This window comes from Candida jiufengensis (genome assembly GCF_024610255.1).
Source record: "Candida jiufengensis strain CBS 10846 chromosome Unknown scaffold5, whole genome shotgun sequence".
Classification (NCBI taxonomy): Eukaryota; Fungi; Ascomycota; class Pichiomycetes; order Serinales; family Debaryomycetaceae; genus Lodderomyces; species Lodderomyces jiufengensis.
This window is the reverse complement of record NW_026261558.1, coordinates 252,975-278,679: the sequence shown is the minus strand read 5'-3', so window position 1 is coordinate 278,679 and position 25,705 is coordinate 252,975. Positions and strand designations below refer to the sequence as shown.

General features: G+C 28.8%; 8 protein-coding genes across 8 annotated transcripts; 3 read left to right on the top strand and 5 right to left on the bottom strand. All coding sequences in view use genetic code 12, as the record gives it.

The window, feature by feature from the left end:
- Positions 1–957: 957 nt before the first annotated feature.
- On the bottom strand, positions 958–5,349 carry TOP2 (DNA topoisomerase 2; the record flags this gene model as incomplete). The annotated part of the gene is made up of 1 exon (XM_051761933.1): positions 958–5,349. The coding sequence occupies one exon, from the start codon at positions 5,347–5,349 to the stop codon at positions 958–960; it is 4,392 nt and encodes a 1,463-aa protein (XP_051621089.1).
- Positions 5,350–6,133: 784 nt separating this feature from the next.
- KGF54_001550 (uncharacterized protein) lies at positions 6,134–6,958 on the bottom strand (the record flags this gene model as incomplete). Its single annotated transcript, XM_051761932.1, has 1 exon — positions 6,134–6,958. The coding sequence occupies one exon, from the start codon at positions 6,956–6,958 to the stop codon at positions 6,134–6,136; it is 825 nt and encodes a 274-aa protein (XP_051621088.1).
- A 380-nt stretch (positions 6,959–7,338) lies between these two features.
- On the bottom strand, positions 7,339–8,088 carry CBF1 (Cbf1p; the record flags this gene model as incomplete). Its single annotated transcript, XM_051761930.1, has 1 exon — positions 7,339–8,088. One exon carries the CDS (start codon positions 8,086–8,088, stop codon positions 7,339–7,341), a length of 750 nt encoding a protein of 249 aa, XP_051621087.1.
- Positions 8,089–9,038: 950 nt separating this feature from the next.
- PDC11 (indolepyruvate decarboxylase 1) lies at positions 9,039–10,736 on the top strand (the record flags this gene model as incomplete). The annotated part of the gene is made up of 1 exon (XM_051761929.1): positions 9,039–10,736. The coding sequence occupies one exon, from the start codon at positions 9,039–9,041 to the stop codon at positions 10,734–10,736; it is 1,698 nt and encodes a 565-aa protein (XP_051621086.1).
- A 135-nt stretch (positions 10,737–10,871) lies between these two features.
- Positions 10,872–13,643, bottom strand: MNN4 (Mnn4p; the record flags this gene model as incomplete). The annotated part of the gene is made up of 1 exon (XM_051761928.1): positions 10,872–13,643. The coding sequence occupies one exon, from the start codon at positions 13,641–13,643 to the stop codon at positions 10,872–10,874; it is 2,772 nt and encodes a 923-aa protein (XP_051621085.1).
- Positions 13,644–19,199: 5,556 nt separating this feature from the next.
- XUT1 (Xut1p) lies at positions 19,200–20,957 on the top strand (the record flags this gene model as incomplete). The annotated part of the gene is made up of 1 exon (XM_051761927.1): positions 19,200–20,957. The coding sequence occupies one exon, from the start codon at positions 19,200–19,202 to the stop codon at positions 20,955–20,957; it is 1,758 nt and encodes a 585-aa protein (XP_051621084.1).
- Positions 20,958–21,660: 703 nt separating this feature from the next.
- CSO99 (Cso99p) lies at positions 21,661–22,575 on the top strand (the record flags this gene model as incomplete). Its single annotated transcript, XM_051761926.1, has 1 exon — positions 21,661–22,575. One exon carries the CDS (start codon positions 21,661–21,663, stop codon positions 22,573–22,575), a length of 915 nt encoding a protein of 304 aa, XP_051621083.1.
- A 69-nt stretch (positions 22,576–22,644) lies between these two features.
- On the bottom strand, positions 22,645–25,647 carry CDC68 (chromatin-remodeling protein; the record flags this gene model as incomplete). The annotated part of the gene is made up of 1 exon (XM_051761925.1): positions 22,645–25,647. One exon carries the CDS (start codon positions 25,645–25,647, stop codon positions 22,645–22,647), a length of 3,003 nt encoding a protein of 1,000 aa, XP_051621082.1.
- Positions 25,648–25,705: the final 58 nt, after the last annotated feature.

Here is a 25,705-nt window from a genome sequence, read left to right as displayed (position 1 = left end):
TAAAGTATCAAATTAGTTGATGAACAAAGTAATAAATCTACTAATGTTATAATAAATAAATTGATTGATGGTAATAAAGGAATGACAAAATCTAGTAAATGGAACTATATGAGTTGGAATTGATCAACATAAACTATACTGTTATTTGTTGATCTATATATGAATTAATTTAGTTCAGCTAAAAAAATAAAGTGACTTTTCAATTCTTATCAAAAATTAAAACTAATTTTTTTTTTCAATTTTTTTTTTCTCGTTTTTAAATTTTAATTAATTTGAAATTACGTATTTAATATTTATTAAATTTTCACCTCAATATTTTAAGTCAACTTCTAAACTAAGATATCAAGTATAGAGTATTGTGAATTTTTTCGCGAATGTTGATGGCTTAAATAAGTTTCAAATATTTAGTAGATTTTGAAAAATATAGTTGTTGTGTGGACAACCTAAAAAGTTAACTTAAAAAATCTTCAAAAATTAATTGAAGTTATTTTGTGTTTCAGATTCATATTTCCATTAAATTTGAATTACATTGATTAATGAAAACAATACAAATACATGCAAAACGCCATCTCTGATAATATTATTTATATAATGTTTTTCACAACAGAATTATTATCTTTAAACTCGACAGTTTAAAAGGAACTAATCAACAAGTTCAAGTGTATCCTTCAACATGCTTTCAACTTTCAACCACGCGTAAATCAATACAAAATGAAAAAAATAACGATCAACATTATTAATGATTAACTTATTGTTATGATTTGTCACAAAATATTACTTTGTAGAATTGATGAGTTAACCACATCGTGTAATAAATTAAAATTAATGAATGTTTCAAACAAGAATGTTAAAATAATTTTTAAGGCACATCATTCTAATATTACACAAAAATAGAAGCTTTGTTTACTTTTTATTATTTATTTATTTTATTTATAATTTAGCTAGTATACATTTAGTTTATTCATCATCATAATCATCATCATCATCATCAATATTAACAATACTTGTACCTTCTTCTTCTTCTTCATCACTTTCATCATCATCATCTTCATCTGAATCAATTATAACTTTTTTCTTTTTATTTGTGGTTGTTGCAGATGGTCTACTTCTTGATCTTCTTTTATCTTCTAAAATCTCAACTTTTTCTCCCATGATAGTTAAATCATCTAATTCATCTAATATTTTTGATTTTTTTTGGTTAGTGTTAGTGGTTGTTGTAGTATTGGAATTTGATTTTATGTTGGATATTTTGTTTTTTTCTGGAGTTGATATAATTTCAAATATGTCATCATCATCAGAATCAAACATTGATGATGATGGTTTTACTGCTGTTGGAATTTTTGGTTGTGGTCGTTTGGTTTTACTTGATGGTGAGAAAAATGAAAGTATATCTGATGATGAAGATTTTGGTGGTTCTTTTTTGACAATGGGGACTGGAGTTGATGTTGAAGTAGTTGAAGATGCAACTGAAATTGGGGTTGGCTCTTTTGATTTAGCTTTTTTAATTTCATTTGGTTCAGCTTTTAATTTTTTGGTAGCTGGTTCCTTTTTAGGTTCTGTTGCTTTTCTTTTCTTGGTTTGTTTCTTTTTTGGACCATTACTTGCTAAATGATCTCTTTCTTGTTCATCTCTTTGTAAAAATAAATCATATTGTTTTATAAATTCATCTAAATCAAAATTCCATAAATCAATTGCTGTTTTACCAATTAATATTTCTAATTCTTTTTGTAAATTATCTTTTTCATTTATTAATTTAATATATCTTTCATAAGTTAACGACCAAATTGTCATACCCAATAAATATTCATACGATGAAAAAATTGTATCTGGTCTATGTTCACCTTCAACTTCGGTAGTGGTTTGTTTTAAGTTTAATGCTGATACATCACCTGCATTTTCAATTTCTTCTTCTGAATCATTTTCATCAATAAAAGTAGTATTATCATTATTATTATTTGGAATAGGTTTACCATCTTTTGTAAATTTAACAAAATCATGCAGTTCTAAAATTTCAATTAATTCTTTTTTCTTCTTATTTGCAACTGATAATTGTTTATCAATAATCATCTTGACGAATCTTGCTTGTTCTGCGATCATAGTTAATTTTTGTTGCAAAACTTCAAGCATATGACTTTTTCTTTTTTCATAATATTCTAATCTAACATAAAAGAAATCTTTTAAAATATCATTAACTTCATTATATTTTTTAATTCTACCATAAGGATCAAATGCAACCATATTACCCAAACTTAATGATGAAACTAATTTAAATTTTTCCAATAAACCAACTTTTAAAGCTTTTTCCATCTCTTGGTCACTTAATTTTATGACAAATCTAATAGAAGTGGTATGATGTTCTTCCATATCCTTAATCCATTGCGGAGTTTTATCAGTCCCAAAACCTGCAAGTAAAAATTCTTTAATGTTGTTTGTCCAAGTTTTGATTGGAATTTCTGTAATTTCCAATGTATTTTCATCAATTTGTTCAATTTTACCAGTTACTTTGTATTTTTGTGGTCCATTTGGTTCAATATTACCTTCCCATCCTTTATACCAAGGGGTCATTTCCATTAATGGTTCATTTTTCATTAATCTTCTTATATTTTCAACAATATCTTTTGGATTAAAAGATGGAATATTAGTTGACCAACCAGTACCGATACCTTCAGCACCATTTACTAAAACCATTGGTAAGACTGGTAAAAACCATTGTGGTTCAACTGTTTGTTCATCATCTTGTACATAAGTATAAATTGGATCATCAGCGGGATTGAAAATAGCTCTTGTAATTTCAGTTAATTCTGTGAAAATATATCTTGCAGCAGCAGCATCTTTACCACCTGCTTCTCTAGAACCGAAAGCACCATTTGGTTTTAATACATTTATATTATTTGAACCAATAAAATTTTGGGCCATACCAATAATTGTTTGAACTAATGAAACTTCACCATGATGATATCCAGTACTTTCAGCAACATATGCAGCTAACTGTGCAACTTTTATTTCATTTTTCAATTTTCTTTTAAAACAACCATATAATACTTTTCTTTGACCAGGTTTTAAACCATCAAGTACTGATGGAATAGATCTAACATTATCTGACATTGAAAATAAAATTAATTCTTTATTAATAAAATCACTAATTGGGATTTCATTTAATTCTGGATCTAATTGGTTACCAGGAATATAATTTTGTAACCAATCTTTTCTTTCATCTGCTTTCTTTTTTGAAAAAGCTAAATCAATACAACTTTTATCATCACCTTGTAATGCATGAAATCTTTTCATATGACGATCTAGAGCTTGAAAATATTCTCTAGCTTCCATCAAAGTTGAAGTACCTAAACCTTTATAATACTTCTGAGTCCAACGGCATGTTTTACCTTCACCTTCTCTCCATGATTCAAAATCTGGCATACTGTAAAATGGTATCACTTTTTTAGCACCACGTCCTTTTATGGTGACTTTAACAATTGGTGTAATAAACTCCAATAAAAACCCAGGAATATCTAATAAACCAGGAAATGAAGTCTCAATAAAATTTATAATTAACCCTTTAATATGTGAACCATCTTGATCTTGATCTGTCATAATCATAATATGACCATATCTTAAAGTTTTAATATTTTCAGGTGTATATTGTTTTTTATGTTGTAAACCAATAATTTGTTTTAATGCATTAATTTCTGCATTTTTAGCAATTTGTTCATTTGAAGCTTCACGTACATTTAATAATTTACCACGAAGTGGGAAACATCCATAATAGTCTCTACCAATGACTGTCATACCAGCAACAGCTAAATTTTTAGCAGATAAACCTTCTGTTAAAATTAAAGTACATTTATATCCATCTCTAGTACCAGCTTTATTTGCGTCGACTAAATTTACTTGACCTTTAATACGTTGCTTTTTAGAACCATCAGCTTTTTGTAATGCTTTATCTTCATTAGCATTTGCAATTGCTTTGATTTTTTCAGCAATACCTGTTCTTAAAATACGTTTAATTAAATCATCTGATGCAACAAATTTATCTTTACCACCAAATTGTGAACTTTTTGTTGTTAGTTGTTCTTTTGTTTGTGATGTAAATGCAGGATTTTCAATTAAACAGTTAATGAATATGAACATATTTTCTCTAACTTCAACCGGTTTAATCATAAGTTTCTTTTTACCTTTTTCTTTTTTGGATAATGTATCAACTAATTTATTTATAATTTGATCTGAAACATATTTGACATGTGTACCGCCAGCTGTGGTTGCAATTGAATTTACAAAACTAACTTGATTAAAAGAACCATCACTTAATGCAAATGCAACTTCCCATCTATCATTAAATACTTCATGTACAATAGTTGTATGATTTTTAGATATCTCCCCAGTTGGTTCTGGTTCAGGACTTCTTTCTTTGATAGCTTTAACATACATTTCAACATAACTTCTGAAAGTGGAAGTACTTAATCTTTTATCATTTAAATAAACATTACAATCCCTAACTGTACCACATAAATCGTAAACTCTTCTTCTTAAAACAGACAAAAGATCTTCATCTAAACTATCCATATCGAATTTACTTAAATCAGGTTTGAAAGTGATTTTGGTATATTCTTTTTTACTTTTTAGATCAGATATCTTGGGAGGATTAACTTTACTCATATTATTAGTCCAAACTTGTTTATATAATTTACCAGTATTTAAATCAGCAGTTTCGACTTCAAATTGAGTTGAAAAAATATTACATAATTTTGCACCAAATCCATTTCTACCACCAGTAACTTTTTTCTCATCATCATCATAATTTGAAGAAGTTAATAAATTACCAAAAATTAATTCAGGAATCCACATTTTTTCTTTGGTGTGCATTTCAATTGGTATACCTCTACCATCATTGTAAACTTGTATAACATTATTTTCTGGATCAATTTTAACTTTAATATTTCTCATTGTTGGATCTCTTATTTTGTTATCTGCTGCATTGACCAAGATTTCGTCAAAAATTTTATAAAGTCCAGGTACAATTGAAACTTCCTTATGTTGCATTTGTTCTGATTCTGAATCAAAACACCACATTTCAATACTAGTTTTTTCAACTGATCCAATATACGTGTCAGGCCTTTTTAAGATATGTTCTAATTGTGATAATTTTTGATAAGTTTCTGAAGCACTTGAAGGTTTTGTAGTGGTGTTTGTAGTAGGTGTATTTAAGGATGTTGATGATTCAGATAAAGGTTTTTTTGTTTTTTGTTTTTGTTTTGGTTTTGATATTGATTTTGATTTTGAAGTAGATGATTCTTGATAATCAGATTCATCTGACATAATATCAGACATATCATCATCAGAAACAATTGACATGTTAATGATTGATTATGAAGAAAAGAAGAGACTTGGTTGTAAAAAAAAAATTAAATTTAGTATAGATCAAACAAAAATAAATAAACAATAATAAATTTAGTAATAAGAGCGCGTATTAATAAAATATAAGTAGTTGCAACCACTTAAAGTTATTAGTATCAATGAAATTCAACTAAAATATGGATCAACTTAATATTGAAAAAATTCAAATATCGATTAGAACAAGTATACTAATATGGAAACAACTAAAAACCAGCCACTAACAGGGATTGATTTTGTTGAAGAACTAAGAATTCATAATATAAAAGTATATGTTTGGTTAAGTTTAATTCTCTGGACATCATTCATATATTCTTTAATTAAAACTGGTTTTGCTTTCTATAAATCCTACAGAATATATATTAATTCTCAAAACTATGATTCAGGCAGTTATTCAAAGATTGAAACTGATTTCACTTCCGCAATTGAAAAAGCTATTAAAAGTTTGATAATAACAACATGTTTTGGTTTTTATGCTCTTTTAGTATCAACACTGGTTGAGAATAGAAAAAAAATTGATTATTTTTTCGGTTTATCAATAATCAAAAAAGTTGGATTGTATTCTTCTGTGCTTGTTGTTTCAGTTCTATCTACTGGTTTAATCATAGTATTAGGAATTTTATTAACAAGTAAATTAAAACAATCAACAAATTGATTATACATATATACCATTAAAAATATTTATTATTTTAATTAAGCTATAAACAGCAATTAGAACTAAATAAATGCAACCCATCCCTTTTCTTCATTTTCTCTTTTTCATTATTTCTTGTTGAATTCTTTCAAATTCATCATCATCAAGATCATCAACGACTCTTTTTTTACCTTTTTTATTTTTATATTTTGATTCCATCTTGTTAATTAAATCATCAAATCTATTGTTTTGACGTGACTTGATCATACTTTTAAGGTCTTGTTTTTGACCTTTACTTTTATCTTGAATTAATCTTTCTAACTCTTTTGCTTCTTTTGCTTCCTTGGCTAATTTATTTAACATATTTTTAACTTTTGATTTTCTACTTTTAGTATATTTCTCCCATGATTTTGTAATTTGTTTATCAACTTTTAAAGACTGTAACTCAATTTCAATAATTTTAAAAACTCGTTGTTCTTCAGTTTCTGTGAACTCTAAATGTGGTATAACTTCAAATAACCTTAGAAAATCACCTTCATAGTATATAAAATTTGTTATAATATCTTGTCTTTCTTCTTCTGAATTTTGATATTTCAATTTATCTTCTTCAATCATTTCAATAGTTATTTTATCATTCATTGATGCAAAATATTCTTTCCAATCAAACCCTTCTTCATCGTATTCTTCATTAAATTCTGATAATGAACCCAATGTATCATATCTATTTCTTTTTATTGGATCGTTTAATATGCTAAATGAAAATTGTACTTTTGTAAAAGTTTCTTCTTCAATAATTATATCTTTTTGTTGTTGTAACTTATCAGGATGAAATTTTAAACATAGTTTTTTATATGATTTTTTTATTTCTATTGGTGTTGCATCAGGTAATACCCCTAGTATCTCATATGGGTTTATATCTGGAAATGGTACTCCCATTATATATGTATGCTATTAATGATGGCGTTAGTTGAAAAATGCTATAAATTGTTAGTGATATCTAACTGAAACATTTTAGATCAAACAATTTTTTGGTCTCTAACTTTTTTGGTTTGAAAAAAGCTACCAACTAGTTGATACGCGTTAAAATATTAACAATGCAGCTGGTGCAAAATCTCGCATAATTTTTTTAAAAGTGCAGGTCTAATATTATGATCTTAATCAGACCAGTTGGAACTAAGTAGATGTAGAGTACTCTCTTAAATACGAAGTTTTTAGTTTTTGCCAAATTTGAGAGATAACTACCGTCTGAAATTCAAAAACTCCTCGAAACTTCAGTCTCAAAATTGAATATATCAACTCTCCTACATTATCATTACCTATTTAGCTGCTTTATTCAATTGCTCTTTCAAATGTTCGATTTCTCTATAAGCTCTTTCTAATTCAGATTTTAATTTTTCATTTGAAGCAGATAATTCAGAAACAGCTTGTTCAGTTAATAATTTCTCTAATGTCCATTTTTCAATATTATTATTTTCATTTTCTTTTAATCTCTTTATATACTCAGCAGCTCTTTGTAAAATTTGGGTTTTGTTTGTATCTCTTGTTGGAATTAAATCAGCTAATTCTTTAATACCTAAATTTATTGCTTCTCTTCTTCTTCTTTCTACTTCTTTATGGTTTAATTTTCTTTGTTTGTGCCATTCTTCTGAGCCTTGAGTTGGTCTTGGGCCTGTTTGTGAGGATGGACTATCTGGATGTAGAGGAGATCCTGCAGCTGAAGATTCGTGTTCTTGTTGAGTTTGTTGTTGTGGTTGCGGTTGAGCTGCTTGTTGTTGTTGAGTAGGTGATTGTTGATGTTGTTGCTGAATTTGCATATGTTGAATATGTTGTTGTGCCTGTTGTTTTAAATAAGCTTCTTGGGCTTGCTGAGCTTGTTTTTGAACTTGTTGTTGATGATCGTGAGCTTGAGCAACAGCACTAGCAGCTTTTGACTGATCATTTTTACCTTGTTGTTGTTGATGTTTATTATGATGAGCCATTAATTCAGAATCAATAACTAATTCTTCGTCTATTTTTCTTATTTTTGAACCACCTTCACGGTCCGAAACTGAATTTCTTTTTGACATTTCTAAGCGTTAATTGTTAGTATGAATTTGTTTTGGTTGCAAAATAAAAACTCGTGACATTCACGAGGTTGGAACTCGAAATCAGTAGAAGCCCCCTCATTTTTCAAGATCTTCTTTGTAAGAAATGTTTTTTTCCTTTAGCTTCTTGTCAATGACATACTCAAAGTTTTGGACAATTATTCAAGTCAATGTAACGATATACAATGTGTTATTGTGATGTATCGTTATTCAGATACTATCAGGTCATTCGTTTATCACGTTTTTATTTTTTAAATTTTTTTGTTTGTTGATAGTTTGGACTTGACCAAAAGTACACTACCAAAGATCTACCCAAATTTAGATCATGCGGCTTTATGCTTTTTTTGAGAAATGTTGCTTATAATAACTTTATTGAAGTCATTAGCTTATAGTCTTTAAGAACTAGTTAAAGTTCTTGTTGGATGATCGGATTAAGATAAGCCGTTTGCCACTATTGGATCCAAATAATATAAAAGGCAACACAAAAAAATTAATCCGATATCTAAAGACATTACGAGTTTTTCCGAAATGACTACTTTTTTAAAGATATTGTTTTATCGAATCATGTCAGATTTATGCGTTTAAAGTAAATGCATACTTTTTCTCGTAAATGCATACATAATAAAATATGCGTTTAAAGTAGCTTCGGAAATTAATATCCAACCAATAGGGCCACAAAATCTTATGACTTTTAGATTAACTTTGTTTATCTTTAGTGTTTAGGTGTATAATCAGATCATTTAAAAAATGTTTTACAATACTTTTAATCTGGTCAGATTAAGTTACATGTAAACAATTAACGGACTATTGCCAACCACTTGAAACAAATTTTCAATTATATAAGTAATTAAACAAATCATAAATTCAAGTCAGATCCAGGTACTCTTACTCCAATTCAATCATCAAAAGTCAATTACAACAAAACATAAACTATGTCAGAGATCACATTGGGTAGATATCTTTTCGAAAGATTACATCAATTAAAAGTTGATACAATTTTTGGATTACCAGGAGATTTCAATTTATCATTATTAGATAAAATTTATGAAATTGATGGTATGAGATGGGCTGGGAATGCCAATGAATTAAATGCTGGTTATGCAGCAGATGGTTATGCAAGAGTTAAAGGTATAAGTGCAGTTGTTTCAACTTTTGGAGTTGGTGAATTATCATTAACTAATGCTATTGCTGGATCATTTGCTGAACATTGTGCTGTTTTAAATATTGTTGGATTACCTTCTGTAAATGCTCAAGCTAAACAATTATTATTACATCATACTTTAGGTAATGGAGATTTTACAGTTTTTCATAGAATGTTTAAAAATATTAGTCAAACAAGTGCTTTTATTGCTGATATAAATACTGCACCAAAGGAAATTGATAGATGTATTAGAGATGCATATATCTATCAAAGACCAGTTTATGTTGGATTACCTTCAAATTTAGTTGATTTAATGGTTCCAAGTTCATTATTAGAAACTCCTATTGATTTATCACTTAAAAAAAATGATCCAGAAGCTCAAGAAGAAGTTATTGAAACTGTTGAAAAATTAATTAAAGAAGCTAATAATCCAATTATATTGGTTGATGCTTGTGCTTCAAGACATGATTGTAAAAAAGAAGTTGCAAAATTGGTTGATTTAACTCAATTTCCAGTTTTTACCACACCAATGGGTAAATCAGGTATTAATGAATCTCATCCAAGATTTGGTGGTGTATATGTTGGGTCCTTATCACAACCTGATGTTAAAGAAGTTGTTGAAGGTGCAGATTTAGTAATATCAATTGGTGCATTATTATCAGACTTCAACACTGGTTCCTTTAGTTATGGATATAAAACTAAAAATGTCATTGAATTCCATTCAGATTATACCAAAATAAGACAAGCTACATTCCCTGGTGTCCAAATGAAAGAAGCTTTACAAAAATTATTAACAACTGTAACACAATCAATAAATCCATCATATAAACCAATACCAGTACCAAGAGCTAAACTTATAAATTCACCTCATCCCGAAGACACTCCATTAACTCAAGAATATTTATGGACTAAAGTAAGCTCATGGTTTAGAGAAGGAGACATTATAATAACTGAAACTGGTACTTCAGCTTTTGGAATTGTTCAATCAAGGTTCCCCAACAACACTATAGGTATATCACAAGTATTATGGGGATCTATAGGTTACACAGTTGGAGCAACTCTTGGTGCTTCGATGGCTGCTCAAGAATTAGATCCATCTCGTAGGGTACTTTTATTTGTTGGTGATGGATCGTTACAATTAACAGTTCAAGAAATTTCAACAATGTGTAAGTGGGAATGTAACAATACTTATATTTTCGTTTTAAACAATGATGGTTATACTATCGAGAGGTTAATTCACGGGAAGAATGCTTCATATAATGATATACAACCTTGGAACAATTTACAATTATTGCCTTTGTTTAATGCAAAAGACTACGAAACAATCAAATTATCAACAACTGGAGAGTTAAATCAATTGTTTGCTGATACTGCATTTGCTAAACCAGATAAAATCAGAATGATAGAAGTCATGTTACCAAGAATGGATGCTCCTGCTAATTTAGTTGCTCAAGCTAAATTGTCTGAACAAACAAATGCTCAAACTTAAATACTGTATATATAGAGATTTAATAAAGTCATAAAACAAAATGTTATAGAAAAAACAACTTTTTAAGTTGCGTAAAACCCAATCCTGACACAATTCTACAACACTAATGAAAATGCAAAATGTATATATTAATGTTTATAAGCCGTAATCAGTTTCAGTTATGACAAATGGATCAAATTGTATACCAGATTGAAAATAATCCGTTAATTCCTTTAAGTTAGTAATTCTTGAATCAAAAGTTTCAAATTCATTTCTTAACTTGTATAAAAATGGCTCATATTGTAAAGGTTGAAAATCTTTTTGTTTCAAAATTAATTCAGCTGTATTTTTACCCCATGTTAATTTCATAATTTCGTTTTCATGGAAAGATGTAAATTCTCTTGATGTTAAATAAGCTAGTAAAATTTCATCTTTAAGTAATAAATCAGTTATGTCGTCGTAATTGAAAGTTGAGATTTTATCAAGTTGATGCTTTGTTAACTTGAATAAATATTGATCTTGATATGGATTTTTACCTTCTTTCAATTTTAATCTTTCTTCAGTTGTTAATTCATATGAAGTTGCATCTTCTTGATTATCTGATGTATGATATTGTATCCATTTTTTACGATCTTTTAAATAATAAAACAAATCTTCTTCCTTGATCCAGAGTCTCAATTTTGGAATGAACACATGCTTTTCAAAAGTATCTGACGATAAACCATGCTTGTATTCAGTTGATAAAATATTAGAAAATCTTTTTGGTATATATCCAAATTCACCCTCCACAATTGTTTTCATAAGTGGTGATAAATCTTCATATGGAGTAAAATGATTATTTCTACAATTATAAATTTGTAGGACCTCATTAGCAGCTTTCCAATTATTTTCATCCTTTTTAAAATTTTCAGGTAATTTTTCCAAATAATAATCAGGAGGTTTTGTATTTGATAAAGCTAACGCGGTAATATCAATATACATTCCAGTATCAATATCAATAAATCTTGCATCAATAGTATTTAATCCATTACCTCTTTCTCTTAATGATAGAAAAGTTCCACAATCAACGAAATATCTACCAAATCCATCTTTTGGATCTTCAACAATTAAAGTTTGATTGAAATTTAAGGATAATTTATGTAGATCCATTATAGGGACTTGTACATCAATATCATTATCCCATGGAAATGCAACACCATTCCAATACCAACTCAACAAAGAACCATGAGCTATCCATGTTGTAATACCATTTTTTCTTGTAAAACTTAACCAAGCACGGATTAATCTATGTAAAGTTAATGTTTGTTCAGTTGTACCTAAGAGCATCCCATTAAAGAACCTCCAATCATAATGATCTCCATGATCAGTTCCCAATAATCTTGCTTCATCAAAATATTTTGTTGGTCCACCATTTGCAACTTTATATATTGAGTATTTTAAACTTTCATGATAACGTTGTTCTTTATCAGTTAAAATTACACCATTCTCTAATTTCTTGTTGTACTCATGAACTATAGCATCACAATTTACATCAAAATCAGATTCTGCAATGGTATAACTATATTCATTCATAACTTTATTAGTATCAGCCGGATGATTTTTAGTTAGCTTACCAAACTCTTTTAAAATATCAATTTTTTTTAGTTTAGTTTGTGCAATATAATCTTCAGGTATTTGATTATTCAACAACCTTAAATTGGAATCAATATCAACTGTATATGAACCCAGTTCAGTTAAAAATATAATTGATGATGGAGGTGGTGCATATGAATACATATATGATTTACCAATTATTTTCCCCTTTTGAGGAGTTGTTCTTCCTGGTGTCTTGAAAACATTGAAGCCAGGGTGTTGTTTATGATCATCATTATGAGATTCAGATAATTGTGAATTTGATAAACACCATTCGCTCGAAGGTTGCACATCTTTTAGATTTTTCAACAATTCCTCTTCTCTTTTTGTTAAGTGGTTATGTCTTTTTTTATTAGGAGGCTTTTCTTCGGACTTTTCTTCGGCTTTCTTTTCCTCAGCCTTATTTTCTTCCGTTTTGTTTTCTCGATCTGATTCTGGTTTAGTTTCCTCTTGTTTATCTTGTTGATTGTTCTTGTCGTCCTCCTGTACATGCTTCTCTTCTTCTTCTTGTTTATGCTTTGCTTCTTCTTCTTGTTTGTGTTTGGCTTCTTCTTCTTGTTTGTGTTTTTCCTCTTCAGCTTTCTTTTTATCTTCTTCGGCTTTAACTTTTTCCTCTTCAGCCTTTTTCTTCTCTTCTTCATCTTTTTTTTTGGCTTCATCCCAGCCTTTTCTCAATAAGGTTGCATTTAATTGTAAATCATGCACTATTTTATGATCGTAAGTAGCATTTAAGATTTCACAATCTGGTTTTAGTTCATCTGGTGCTAGTATATAATTATCTAGTATTGACATATCTATCCAGTCATACCAATTGAATGGGATTTTTATGTTATTTGTGTTTTGGATACGTCTTGATAATGATGATGGTTTTGAGGATTTTTCATTTTGTTTATTTTGAGATAATTGTTGATTTATATAGTAGTAGTACATTGATAATGTGAATCTTGGATCAAATGGTTGAAGTTCTGGTTTTGATTCTTTGTCATCATAATAATAGGAAGGAATATTTAAGTTAGTTTGTTCTTTTATATTTGTATCTAAAGTCCAATATTTATCATTTGAATCTTTAACTTTCTTAGATTCCAAAATTTCATCGACTTTAGCATCGAATTCGGATTCTGGGTCCAAAGATATGTATTCATCAGTATTTGTAGTTGCTTGTAATGGAGTTTGAATATGCTTGTTGTCATAAATTTTATAAATTAACTTATCAAAATCGTTAAATGAAGGAGTATATTGATATAATTTTTCCCTTGACGGGGTCGATATTACTAACAGCATCGTTATTAGAAGCATAACCGAACATATTGCTATAAGTTGTACTGTTTTAGTTTTTTGCTTAATTGAATTAGTTCGTAGCTTTTTATAAAGACTTGGGGGCAGTAGTGAATAAAAATTGAGCATTGTATCTATTAATTAATTATTGAGACTCTATAACTCAACATGAATAATATCAATTTGATAATGAAAAATATGCAAATGTTTTAGTATCAAAAAGTGGGAATTGAATTTAGTTATATTAATATCGTGTGACCTTTAAATGATGTATCGTGAATTTGTAATTCCTATTGTATTTATGCAGAAAGATTTTTTATTGTTTTCTTCAAAATCTATTGTTTAAATTGAAACAAGAAAAAAGCATGAATTGAATTTGTAAAGAATGTTAAAATAACTTCTGGAGATGTTGTTGTATGATTTGATTAATACCTTTATATGTAGAAAAAAATGTAACCAAAATATTCGTAAAAATTTTAAAAGTAATATAAAATAAAAAATCAATTTCCGTCTTAATTTGTACGACTTGCAATGAAGATAATCTAATAAGTAAGTGCTGATAAATCTTGTTTTAGATAAAATATTACAGGGACATAAGAAAATTCATTCATTAAAAAAATGCTTTTATTGGGCTTTAAATTCTTTTAATTCTTGTTATTATTTAATATCTTAATAAGAATATTGAAGTGTCACAAAGCAAATTTTTCTTTACAAATTTGAAACACAAAGAAAACCCCCAAAACAAATTCGAGTTACCTTCACCATTTAAAGATACGAGAGTTTTACAACAGTTATTTTATGGTGACGTAGTAAAATAAAATAGAAAACCCTAATTAAAATAAAAGAATAAAAGATTTGTCTTGGTTAATGACCTTGGTATTGTAAGGTACATTTTATTAACTTTTGGGGAATTTATCAAAAGCTTATTATTTAAATTAGTAATCTCAGCTTCTTAATTTGTTTTCTTACAATTTGAATTTAAAAGGATCTTCTTTAGTAAAATTTAAAAGTTTTAGTAAATTTTAGTCGATTCTTGAAAGATTTTACCAATGTAACAATTGCATACAAGATTTTTATTTGCGGAACTCAATTGTCTATTGTATTGTACGTTCTAAAAATACTAATTTATAATGTTTACAGGAACATATTTTGTAAACAATAAAAAACAAAAGCAAAAAGTCTTAGATTAAGAGCAAAAAGAAATTTCATAATTTCATTTAGCAATATTTGATTAAAGGTGAGTGGGTAAAAGTATTACACAAATCACCACCTCCATTAAAAACAACATATCTGAGAAAAAAAATAAATTTGACGTTTGATTTAATATTTAATATTTTACATTATATGCATAAATTTTATAACAATTACATTGTAGAAACTACTTAATTATATGCTGCCAAGATAAATAAGAAAACTAAACTCAAATAATTTCAACACTTCGAATTAAAGTTTGTTTGTTGTTAAAGTTTATTTTTAGAACTCATCAACTACCACGAAGTAAAAAAATTTGTATTCATACCCTAAATTTAGCTATATTTTTGGGGCATTGAAAAAAAAATACCCGTACCTGAAATTCTGATATAAAAATAATTATCATTCTACTTAAATAAATTTAGTGCAGAGCAATTTATCAATAAAAATTTGAAAAAGGAATTATACATATAAACTTTTTGTGATAATTTTGTGGTTTAAAGTTAAAAATTTTTTTATCTAAATCTATAATGTATAATTTATTAAATCAAGAACTAAAACTAAATAATTTTTACGCCAACTTTAAAGATCACACGATCTTAAAGATCTTCTCTCAATCTATTTGATTTGAACTAAACTCTAGATCTCCTGAAAATTAACACTTTTTGATCACCGCCACTGATCAAAATAGATCAAGCAGCTTCGATTTAAAAGGCTCATCACAACTAGCTTGCACAGCGGTACATAAAATTTACTTAAAACTCCCAATTGATACTGTTTTTTTAATAAATAGACTAAAAGGTTCTACAAAGTTTTACATTATCTATTTCCGTGTTTTTGATTGTTTACAAATTTCGGTGATTCATTTTACCTTCCTATCCGTATATTTTATTTAAATTTTGCCAGCATACTGTCTCCTCAACACAATCAAGAACTTAATCCCAAAAACGTAGTAATCTCCGTCCGAGCTATTTCTCATTAATTATTATTGTAAAAAGTTTCCAGAAACCTTTCATGTTTTTTTTTTTTGCACTATGTGTTGGTCAATACGATATAAACTAGTGAAATAAGGAATGAATGATCCACAAACTGAAGTCTCTACAACATCCAAAAAAAAATTCTAAACAATAAAGTCTGTGTAATTTAATTGAAATGAATTCTTAAAATATAGTAGTTGGCAAAATCAATGTAGCCATTAACAGCTTAGGACTTGTAAGATGTACATCAAAACTAACTGGTATTAGTGAGCTTGTGTCAAATTACGTTTATGAGACCTTCAATCTAAGACTTCATAATACTATCATTTACAATTCATTATAAATAGTTCAACATTGTTCAGCCCATTTTGTTGCAAAAAAATTAAATTTTTGCACCATGTCAAATCAAAATATTAACAAGCTCAAAGTGGATGTGGAATTCGATCGTTGTAAGTGTTTTTGCTCATGGAGCTTTTAAAAGTAAACTCTGGAATGAAAAGAGTAAGTTTAGGTCTCATTTTTCTACAAAACATAACTCAATCGTTTAGACTTTAACCGTGGGCTTTGCGATTCGTTTATAGTGAGCATAATTTATATCAAGCATAATCCTTCAAAATGCATTAAAATATTCAATCATTCTCTAAAACATCTTTAACTCTTTGCTGCAGCATTTCATTTGTGATGTAGGTCCAGTTCATAATCTGGGAAAAAAAGTAGTTTTATATTGAATTTAGAGGGTTGAAGATATTACTACAATTACTGTTGAATAACAAAATACAAGATACATCAATTACATTAACATTATATAAACACGCGTTAAATAGACTGATCCACCATTCGAGAAGGAATATTAGATATCGGCTCTTTTCCTGGTTGTAGCTAAAATCCGAAGTAACTAATAAATTTCGATTTTCTTCAACGAGTAAGAAATATTCAAAAGATAACCTCAACCACAACCAAGGAAAGTTCTTTGGAAGTCTTTTCGTCCAGCCTCACTTGTTCAAGGACTCCTTGTGGTTGTTCAACATATACATTTTTTTAGTAATCAAGAACACCATAAATTTTCGGGACACTAGCTATAAGTCCAATCTGATTGAATGGATATTTGTCGAACGAGTAGATTCATTTCGAGTCGTTCTTATAACGACTCAAAAAAATGAAACAGATGCACCAATCAACACTATTTCTTCGATCTATTAGTACAACACTAAGTTCTTCTCAATTCACTTTTCCAACGTGAATAATTAATATGTCACAATCAAATTCGTGCAGGTATACAATGGATGATCCAATGCCAGATGGACTGAATCTGTCAGTGATTGATTTGATCTTGACAAACAAAAAAAACGGGAGGCTATTTGAAACTGCTACTTTTTTGGTTGTCCACGGACACAAGATGATCCCACATGTACATTTTGACCCGGAGGCTGTCTACAGTCCAGTAGTTCTTTCTAAAAAATTACTCTTTGAAAATCTATATTGATGACATTATCATTTACACGAACTCCTTAGTGATCATCATTAAATTACAATAAACAGGACACAAAAATCATACCGAGGGGTTCAAGTATATATCGTCTAGCTAACAAAAATTATCAACATTGTTTGGTGAATATTTGATAATTTCTAGAAGTCTATCACTAACCTTAACCCCTCAAAAATTTCAAAAAGTTAACCCCTCGAATATTTCAAAGAATTAAATCTATTACTTCATGCAAAACTTATACCAACTACTGTAAACATATCAACTCATTATACCAACTACTATGAATATATCAAATCATTATACCAACTAATATGGATATATCAAATCATGCAAGATTTGTCAACTCTTAAAATCTGGTAGTAGAAAAGTGTCGAGTAGAAGAGGAAATCTTCGTTCTCGAAATAAATTCATAATATTTTTTTCTCCTTCTAGTAATTATTATTATTAGACTTTTTATTATAATTATTATTATTTTTCATATCTATTGCAGTTAAATTTTAGAATGCAAAACATCAAAGATATTATATCGTTGCAAAAAACAGTCGATCTATATATTCAGGAAGGCATAAAATTCGTGATAGTTCTGATTTATTAAGCTCATTCACCTGAATAAACTTAGCTTGTACCAATACTTACAGGATCTTCGATCACGTGACGCATTTGAGTGTAGATATCTCGAGCGGTTAATTTGGATGGTATTCACTAGCTTGTCATAGATTCAATATTAAGAGCTTGACCATATTCGTAGTGTTATGCAAACAGATTTAATTTTAAGGTCAAAAGGGTTTTTCTTTCTGAGATTGTTTTCCATCAAATTACGATAAGATAGACAATACCAGTTACGATTAAAGTTTAGTAATCTCGTAAATACAAATAACCTTCGCCTTTAAGAGAAAAGATAAAGACTAAAAGAAGACTAAATTGATTAATTTGTGGTATCTTGAGTTCATTTGAAGTTATTGAACTTGCTTGGTTTTGATTTAAAACTTTCGGCAAATTCCGTGCGTTTGGCATTTTTGACTATAAATTTTTAATTTTAGTTTTTTCTTAAATTATTAATGAATTTTTAGTTTCGGGCTAAACCAATTAAATTAGACTTTCAAGATAAGAAGTCTCGATAAGACTCAAATTTGACATAATTTACTAAAGCAGTTGAAATCACAAGACTCATGTTCTCAAAGTTAAAAGCTTGCCCAGAGTATGTTTTTTTCATTGATAACAATATTTTACATGATTTTCTTGACTTGTTATCTGGGGGTGTCATAAATTTTCCAGAGATGAGATGTATAGTATATAGAATTTGATAACGGCTTTCCACTAATTAGAAAACAATATTATGTATAGATTCACGGAAAAATTTTATATTGCTTTTTTACATTATTAAGTTAAATTAGGAAAAAAGGCGGTAAAATTGAAAACAAAGAACAGAGAGAAAAAAAAAAAATTAGGCTGCAAAATCTTTCGTGCAAATTTATTGATCTCTTATTGATAAAAAAACATTAATTTAACTTTTGATGCATATAAATTATTTTGATTGTTTGATTTTGATAAGGATGTCTTTTTTTTATTAATGCTTAGATTTTGTAAATCTTTAAATTATGCATAGTCTTATACTTCAAAGGTGAAAAAAGCTTCTCTTATTTCTTTTTTATTTGGTTTTACTGATAAACCTTTTTATCTTAGTTCAAAAGATCTTACCTACTTGACTGACTTATAATTACATCATTTGCATATACATCGGTTATCTTATAAAGTCGGACTGACCCATTATTAATCTATTTTAATAAATCTCACCTTTAGATAAACTTTTCAGCTTCCCCATATTTATATAAAGTCAGTTCGCAACTCAAACATAGCATATTCATTTAATTTTCAATTTATCATCCAACCACTTTAATACGATTCATATATCATCATTATACAATGGACAAAGCAAAACGTATAGCAAAACTGTTTGTTCGTAAATGGACCACAAGAGACGGTTTAATTGGAGATTATGATTATAAATACTTATTCACACCAGAAATACCCTTTTTAACAAGAGAACCAAAAGTTCAACCATTTTTTGGTTTAGATTCAGACATGCCAATCGTTTTGGGTGCAATTCTAGGATTCCAACATTCTTTAGCTATGGTTGGTGGTTTGGTTGTTGTCCCAATATTAATCAGTATTTCAGCAAATTTACCTGCTTCAACTCAACAATATTTAGTAAGTACTTGTTTAATCGTTTCAGGTATATTATCGACTATTCAAATTACAAGATTTCATATTTGGAAAACTCCTTATTATTTAGGTACTGGTTTATTATCAGTTGTTGGTCCTTCATTTGCAACTTTACCAGTCACTTCAAATGCTTTCCCATTAATGTATTCAGATGGTACATGTCCAGTTGCAGCTGATGGAACTAAATTACCTTGCCCAAATGGTTATGGAAGAATATTAGCCAGTGGTATTGTTTGTGGTTTATTGGAAATGTTATTGAGTTTTTTACCACCAAAAATTTTACAAAAGGTTTTCCCTCCATTAGTTACTGGTCCAGTTGTCATGTTAATCGGTATTCATTTAGTTGAATCTGGATTTGAAGATTGGGTAGGAGGTTCAGGATGTGTTGGAGAAACTTGTAACGTTGGTAAATTTTCATTACCTTGGGGCTCAGCTAATTTTATTGGTTTAGGGTTTTTAGTATATGTTTCAATTATTTTGGCTGAAAAGTTTGGTGCACCAATCATGAAAAGTTGTGCTCCAATTTGTGGATTGCTAGTTGGTTGTATAGTGGCTGCTAGTCTTGGCTACTTCAGCTCAGAGACCATCAGTTCCGCCAAGGTTGCAAGTTTCGTTTGGGTTGAAACTTTCAAATTACAAGTTTATGCTCCAGCAATTTTACCATTTTTAGCTGTTTATATTGTGCTAATGATGGAAGCCATTGGAGATATAACGGCAACTTCAGATGTTTCTAGATTGGAAGTTGAAGGAGAACAATATGAATCAAGAATCCAAGGTGGTGTTTTAGCTGATGGTTTAAATGGTATACTAGCAGGATTAATGACAGTTACTCCTATGTCAGTTTTTGCTCAAAATAATGGTGTCATAGCTATCACTAAATGTGCGAATAGAACTGTTGGATATTGGTGTTGCTTCTTCTTATTGGTAATGGGAATCTTTGCCAAGTTTGCTGCTGCTATCATCTCTATTCCAAAAGCCGTGTTAGGTGGAATGACTAGTTTTCTTTTCCTGAGTGTTGTTATCAGTGGTATTAAGATCATTTCAACTACCGAATTTACAAGAAGAGATAGATTTGTATTAACTGCTTCAGTTCTACCAGGTTTAGGTGCGACTTTAGTTCCAACTTGGTTCAGTAGTGTTTTCACTTATACAGGAAGCAATCATGCCTTAACTGGTTTTTTCAATGCTATTGTTTTAGTTATGGAATCAGGGTTTGCAGTTACTGGATTAATTGGAGTTATATTAAATTTAATTTTACCACAAATTCATGATGATGTTGAAGAAATCGAGGAATTAGTTTTGGAAACTGTTGGATCAACTGATGAACATGCTAGAGAACAATATGCTAGAAAAGAAGGTATTTCTGTTGATCAATTAAAGTCACAATTATCAAATAATCATGGTGTTACAAGTGTCAGATCTTCTGATGGAGTACCTGATTTACCATATCATAAATAAATCACTTAATTAAACAGTATTCAATCGTTCATTTCATATTTACTTCATTTGACTGAGTCTAGTCCCATTATATATATTCAATTAATTTATATTTGTACAATACATATAAAATATTAAAATTATCAATCGCATATTCTCTAACCCATCTTAAACATTAGCGTAACTGAACTCTATATGTTAGTTTAACTCATATGCTGCATTCATAATTTTTAAAGACATTTTTTTGGTTGCAAATTTAAATTTAAATGTTTCAAATACAAAACCTTAATTTTGTAGGAGACCAAATTTTGTGTGCGAGAAATATTACAATGCGCGAAAAAGTACCTGACTTGACTTGCCTAACTTTGATAACGCAGATTACCACAATCACACCTTAAGATAAGCTCAAAATCGTCCGATTTGTGGTTGTAGCTCTCTTGATAATACTACTTACTTAAAAGACTGGTAGACTTGCGTAGAACCAAAAACTTTTGAAACCAAGTAGCAATATCAACTTATCAATAATAATACAAACCGAGGAAAGGGAAAATAAATCTTAATTAAGAAAAAAGCCCCATACAAATACACCAATTGAAAAAAATTTATAATAATAAACATTTAACAATCAGAAGATCAAAGCTAATCTAATATAATAAATAATTATAAAATATTTCAGATATTTGAATTATTCAAAACTCAAAACAAAACCAAATAGTCATCAATTATGAGTATACTAGCAATATCAACGATGTCACCACCACATAAACCAAGAACAACTTTCACATTACCTTTAAATATAATATTACAATTGAATCATCTTTTGAAAAAATCTATATTTAGTAGAAATTTCTATCAAGAAATTAACGACAAAGTATTATCAAAGTCTTCAACTGTTGATCAGAACTTGTACTTTTTATGTTATTTTGCTTTATTAGTTTCTTCAATATTAAATAATAAATATAACATCTTAAACTTTTTGAATAAACAGAAGTACAATCTTTTACAATTACTCAAGAAATTTGCAAAAACTATAAATATAAATACAAGTGATGTAAAAGCATTCAATGTCAACCCACCACAACCAATCCCTGAATCAGAACAAAAACCATCAAAATTAGCATTCCACTTAAAAAAGATAAATTCATATTTAGCAGATGTTAGAATTTTCAATAGATTAACAGATTCAATAAAGTATATGCCTTGGTTAATAGATGAATGGCATGGATTCAACAACCCCAATGCAAAATCACCAAGATTAGATAGATTTATAAACGTTATCCAAGCTTTGAATTGTATAGTTTTAGAGCTTTTTGAAAATGTTGGTTGGTTAACTGATCATGACTGGATTGGAACTGGTGATAATGCATATTGGTGTATTGAAACTTATATATGGTGTTGTAGAGTTTGGGGTGCTTATTTATTGATTGAGATTATCGAAATTATAAGAAGAGCTCCAATTAGTGAATGGAAAACTAAAAGTTGGCAAATAAATTTATTCAAGAATGTTATTCAATTACCATTGGTTTTACATTGGTGTTTAAGAGATGGTTGTTTAACTCCATTTTGGGTTGGTTTATGTGGTTGTGGAGCTTCTTGGTGGAATTTTAAAGATATGTGGCTGTCAATAAATTTAAAGTAAAGAGCTTGTAAATATGTTTATAGACAAAGTATATAGACATTTTATATATATTATTTATTTTTTCAGCTATTAATCATAAGCTGCATTACGATCAGCTTTTGCAGCTTTTCTTTCCATTTCATCCCAATCTTCTCCTGATTCTTCACTTTCTGCTTCACTTCCACTACCCGAAAAATCATCAGTACCTCCTTCACTTTCATAATCATCTTCACTTACCTCACTTTCATCTTGTGGATCTTCATCACTTGCTTCGAATTCACTCTCTGCATCTTCTTCTTCACTTTCATCTGAATCTCCCGCACCAGTTAAAAATGACCAACCACCATCCAAGAAAAATTGATATGGATCAGCTTGTACAGTTTTAATAATTTGACCCCAATTTAAATTCATTTGACCTTCACTAATTGGAATATCGACATCTGTTAACCAAGATTTTACATCTTCCAATAATTCCATTGGGATTGTGTTTATATGAACAACTGGTTTATTAAAATCTTTGAAAACAAAAACCAAATCAAAATTTTTCAAACCAAATTGAACTCTTTCTAAATGAGCAATTTCAACTTCTTCTAATGTAACAACAAGGTAAGGTGGATCAATTAATTGTACCAAACAATCTCTAGTAGGTATACACAACACCGAGGATCTGAAAGGAACACCTTGGAATCCCAATTCTCTAAATGGAATATCTAATTCAACTATACCATTTGAACTATCAGCAATTAAGTCAGCAAATTGCTTAAATTCTTTATCCAATAATGCTTTTCTTCTTCTTTCTTCTTGTTCTTGTTGTAATTCATCTTCATCACCATATCTATATTTTCTTTTTCTACCACCAGTTTCATCAAATGCCATATCACTTGCCTCACGATAAAATTGTATATCAAAAGTTTTTCTTTTACCAATCATTATTGGATTTTTTAAGTGACAATGAATTACAACAATTAATTCATCCTTACATGGTTGGAAAAATAAATGTTTAATATTTGAAAACAATACATCAATTCTTTGATCCATTTTAAAACTTGATTGATATCTTAAACCGTTCTCATGAATTTGTAATACCCCACCTAATTTTTTAGTATCTGGAGTTGGTCTAACAAATACGTTTTCTAATTTTTTAACTCTTGAACCTTTAAATTCAACAAGATTTGCTTGACTTACAACATCAGCTAATTGTTTTTTCTCAGTTTCTCTTTTAACTGAATCTTTCTTTAAGTCTTGAATTGCTTTGAAAACATCAACCATTCTATCACGATCTTTTGACCTTATTGTGATTGATCTCAAAAATGTGTTATCTGGCGAGTCTTCATACGGTAATTCGGCTTTTCTATTTACATTACCACCAGCACCTGGAGAATTGAAATTTAATCTTAAATATGTATAATCACCTTCTTCGTTTTGTGAACCACTTTTGTACGAATTGATATGAAATGGAACCGGTCTACCACATATTGGTAATATTATAGTATGGTTTTTGTAATCAACATGAATCTTTAAATCTGATACACTATTTGGAATTTGAGATTCACGAATATATGATTCATACTTTTTGAAAATTGGTTTATAATCAGAAGCATCAGTTGCATCAGCTTTTGAAAATCTTGCTAAACCTTCTTCTGTTCTTTTTTCATGTAATTTCATTTGAATCTCTTGTCTTAATTTCTCAGCATTTTTATCGTCTGCATTACTGTTTTCATGTCTCAATTTTGATTTAAGTACTTTTGATGAGCTATTGTTTTCTACTTTTGGTTCCGGTTTAACTTTCTTGGTGGTTTCATCATCATCATTAAAATAAAATGAAATATCCGATTTATTTTTTGGTGAATTTGTTAATAAAATTGGCTTATCTATACTGATTTTAAAAGTATCAGTTAATAGAATGGAGTAATTTTTTCTCTTATTGACTAAATTTTGGAATCCAATGGTTAATGATATTATTTGACCATCTTCCAATATTCTTTCTGATTTGGAGTTAAGTAAAAATGTAGAGTCTCTAAATTCAATACCAATCAACCAACCACAATTTTTAGTAAATTTATCTGCTAAACTTGGATTTTCTTTTTTGATATAATCTAAAGTATCATTGTATACTTCACTTGCTTTAACACCACTCTTTAAAAAATTTTCTTTAATATGTTGTTGTAATTTCAATAAAAAATCGTAATTATCTTCCATTTCTTTAGTTGGGTCAATCAAAAATGTTCTAGCTACATTTGCACAATATGATTTGTATCTTAAACCAATTGATGCTAATATGACACCTTCGCCTACTAATTGTTGTTCAGTTGACATTGCACTTGGTTTTAAATCATAATCATCACCACTTTGAATAATTGGCGAATAACACCATTCCAAAAATTCAGAATCAAAATCTTTTATAGATTGTAATAAAGTTTTACCTAATTTTGATTTTAAATACCATTTATTATTTTCAATTTTATCTTCAATTTGATCAGTCAATTGTGAATTTGTAATTTTTTTTTCTTGATCGACTATAGTCATCATGTCATTAACAAATGTATCCATCATTACTACACTTGCATTTGATGCTATTTTTGTATTTTCAAATTCTTCTGAATCTTTTAATTCCATAGATTTGGATAATGTTAATGCTAAATCAATTGGTTTCAATCCAGAATCATTACTAACTTCTTTCCATTCATCAATAAATTTCCCATCATATTTATCTTTTATTACATTTCCATATTCATCACTAACATCTTTCATTTCTTCTATTAATTTTACAAATAATTGTTTGTTTTTTTCAACATCTTTTGTTCTTAACCATAATTCAATTGTATCTGGTCTATTAGTTAATCCTTGTAAATATTTAGCTTTACCTTCAGAAGTAATAAATACGCATCTTGTAGGTGTAACATATATTGCAGTATGAACAAATTCGTAACCCAATAACCATGTTTGAAGTACTGTTGATTTTTTATAAGTATTATCATCATTTCTTGCTCCAACTATGATTAATGCTTGAGGAATATTTTCAGATTCAAGTGTCTTTTGAAAAATGGCCAATCTTTTGTAGAATGCATTTGCATCAATATGCACATCTGACATCTTATTTTAACTTTATTCAAAATTTTTATGAGAAAAGAAGGTGGCAAATGATTGATTG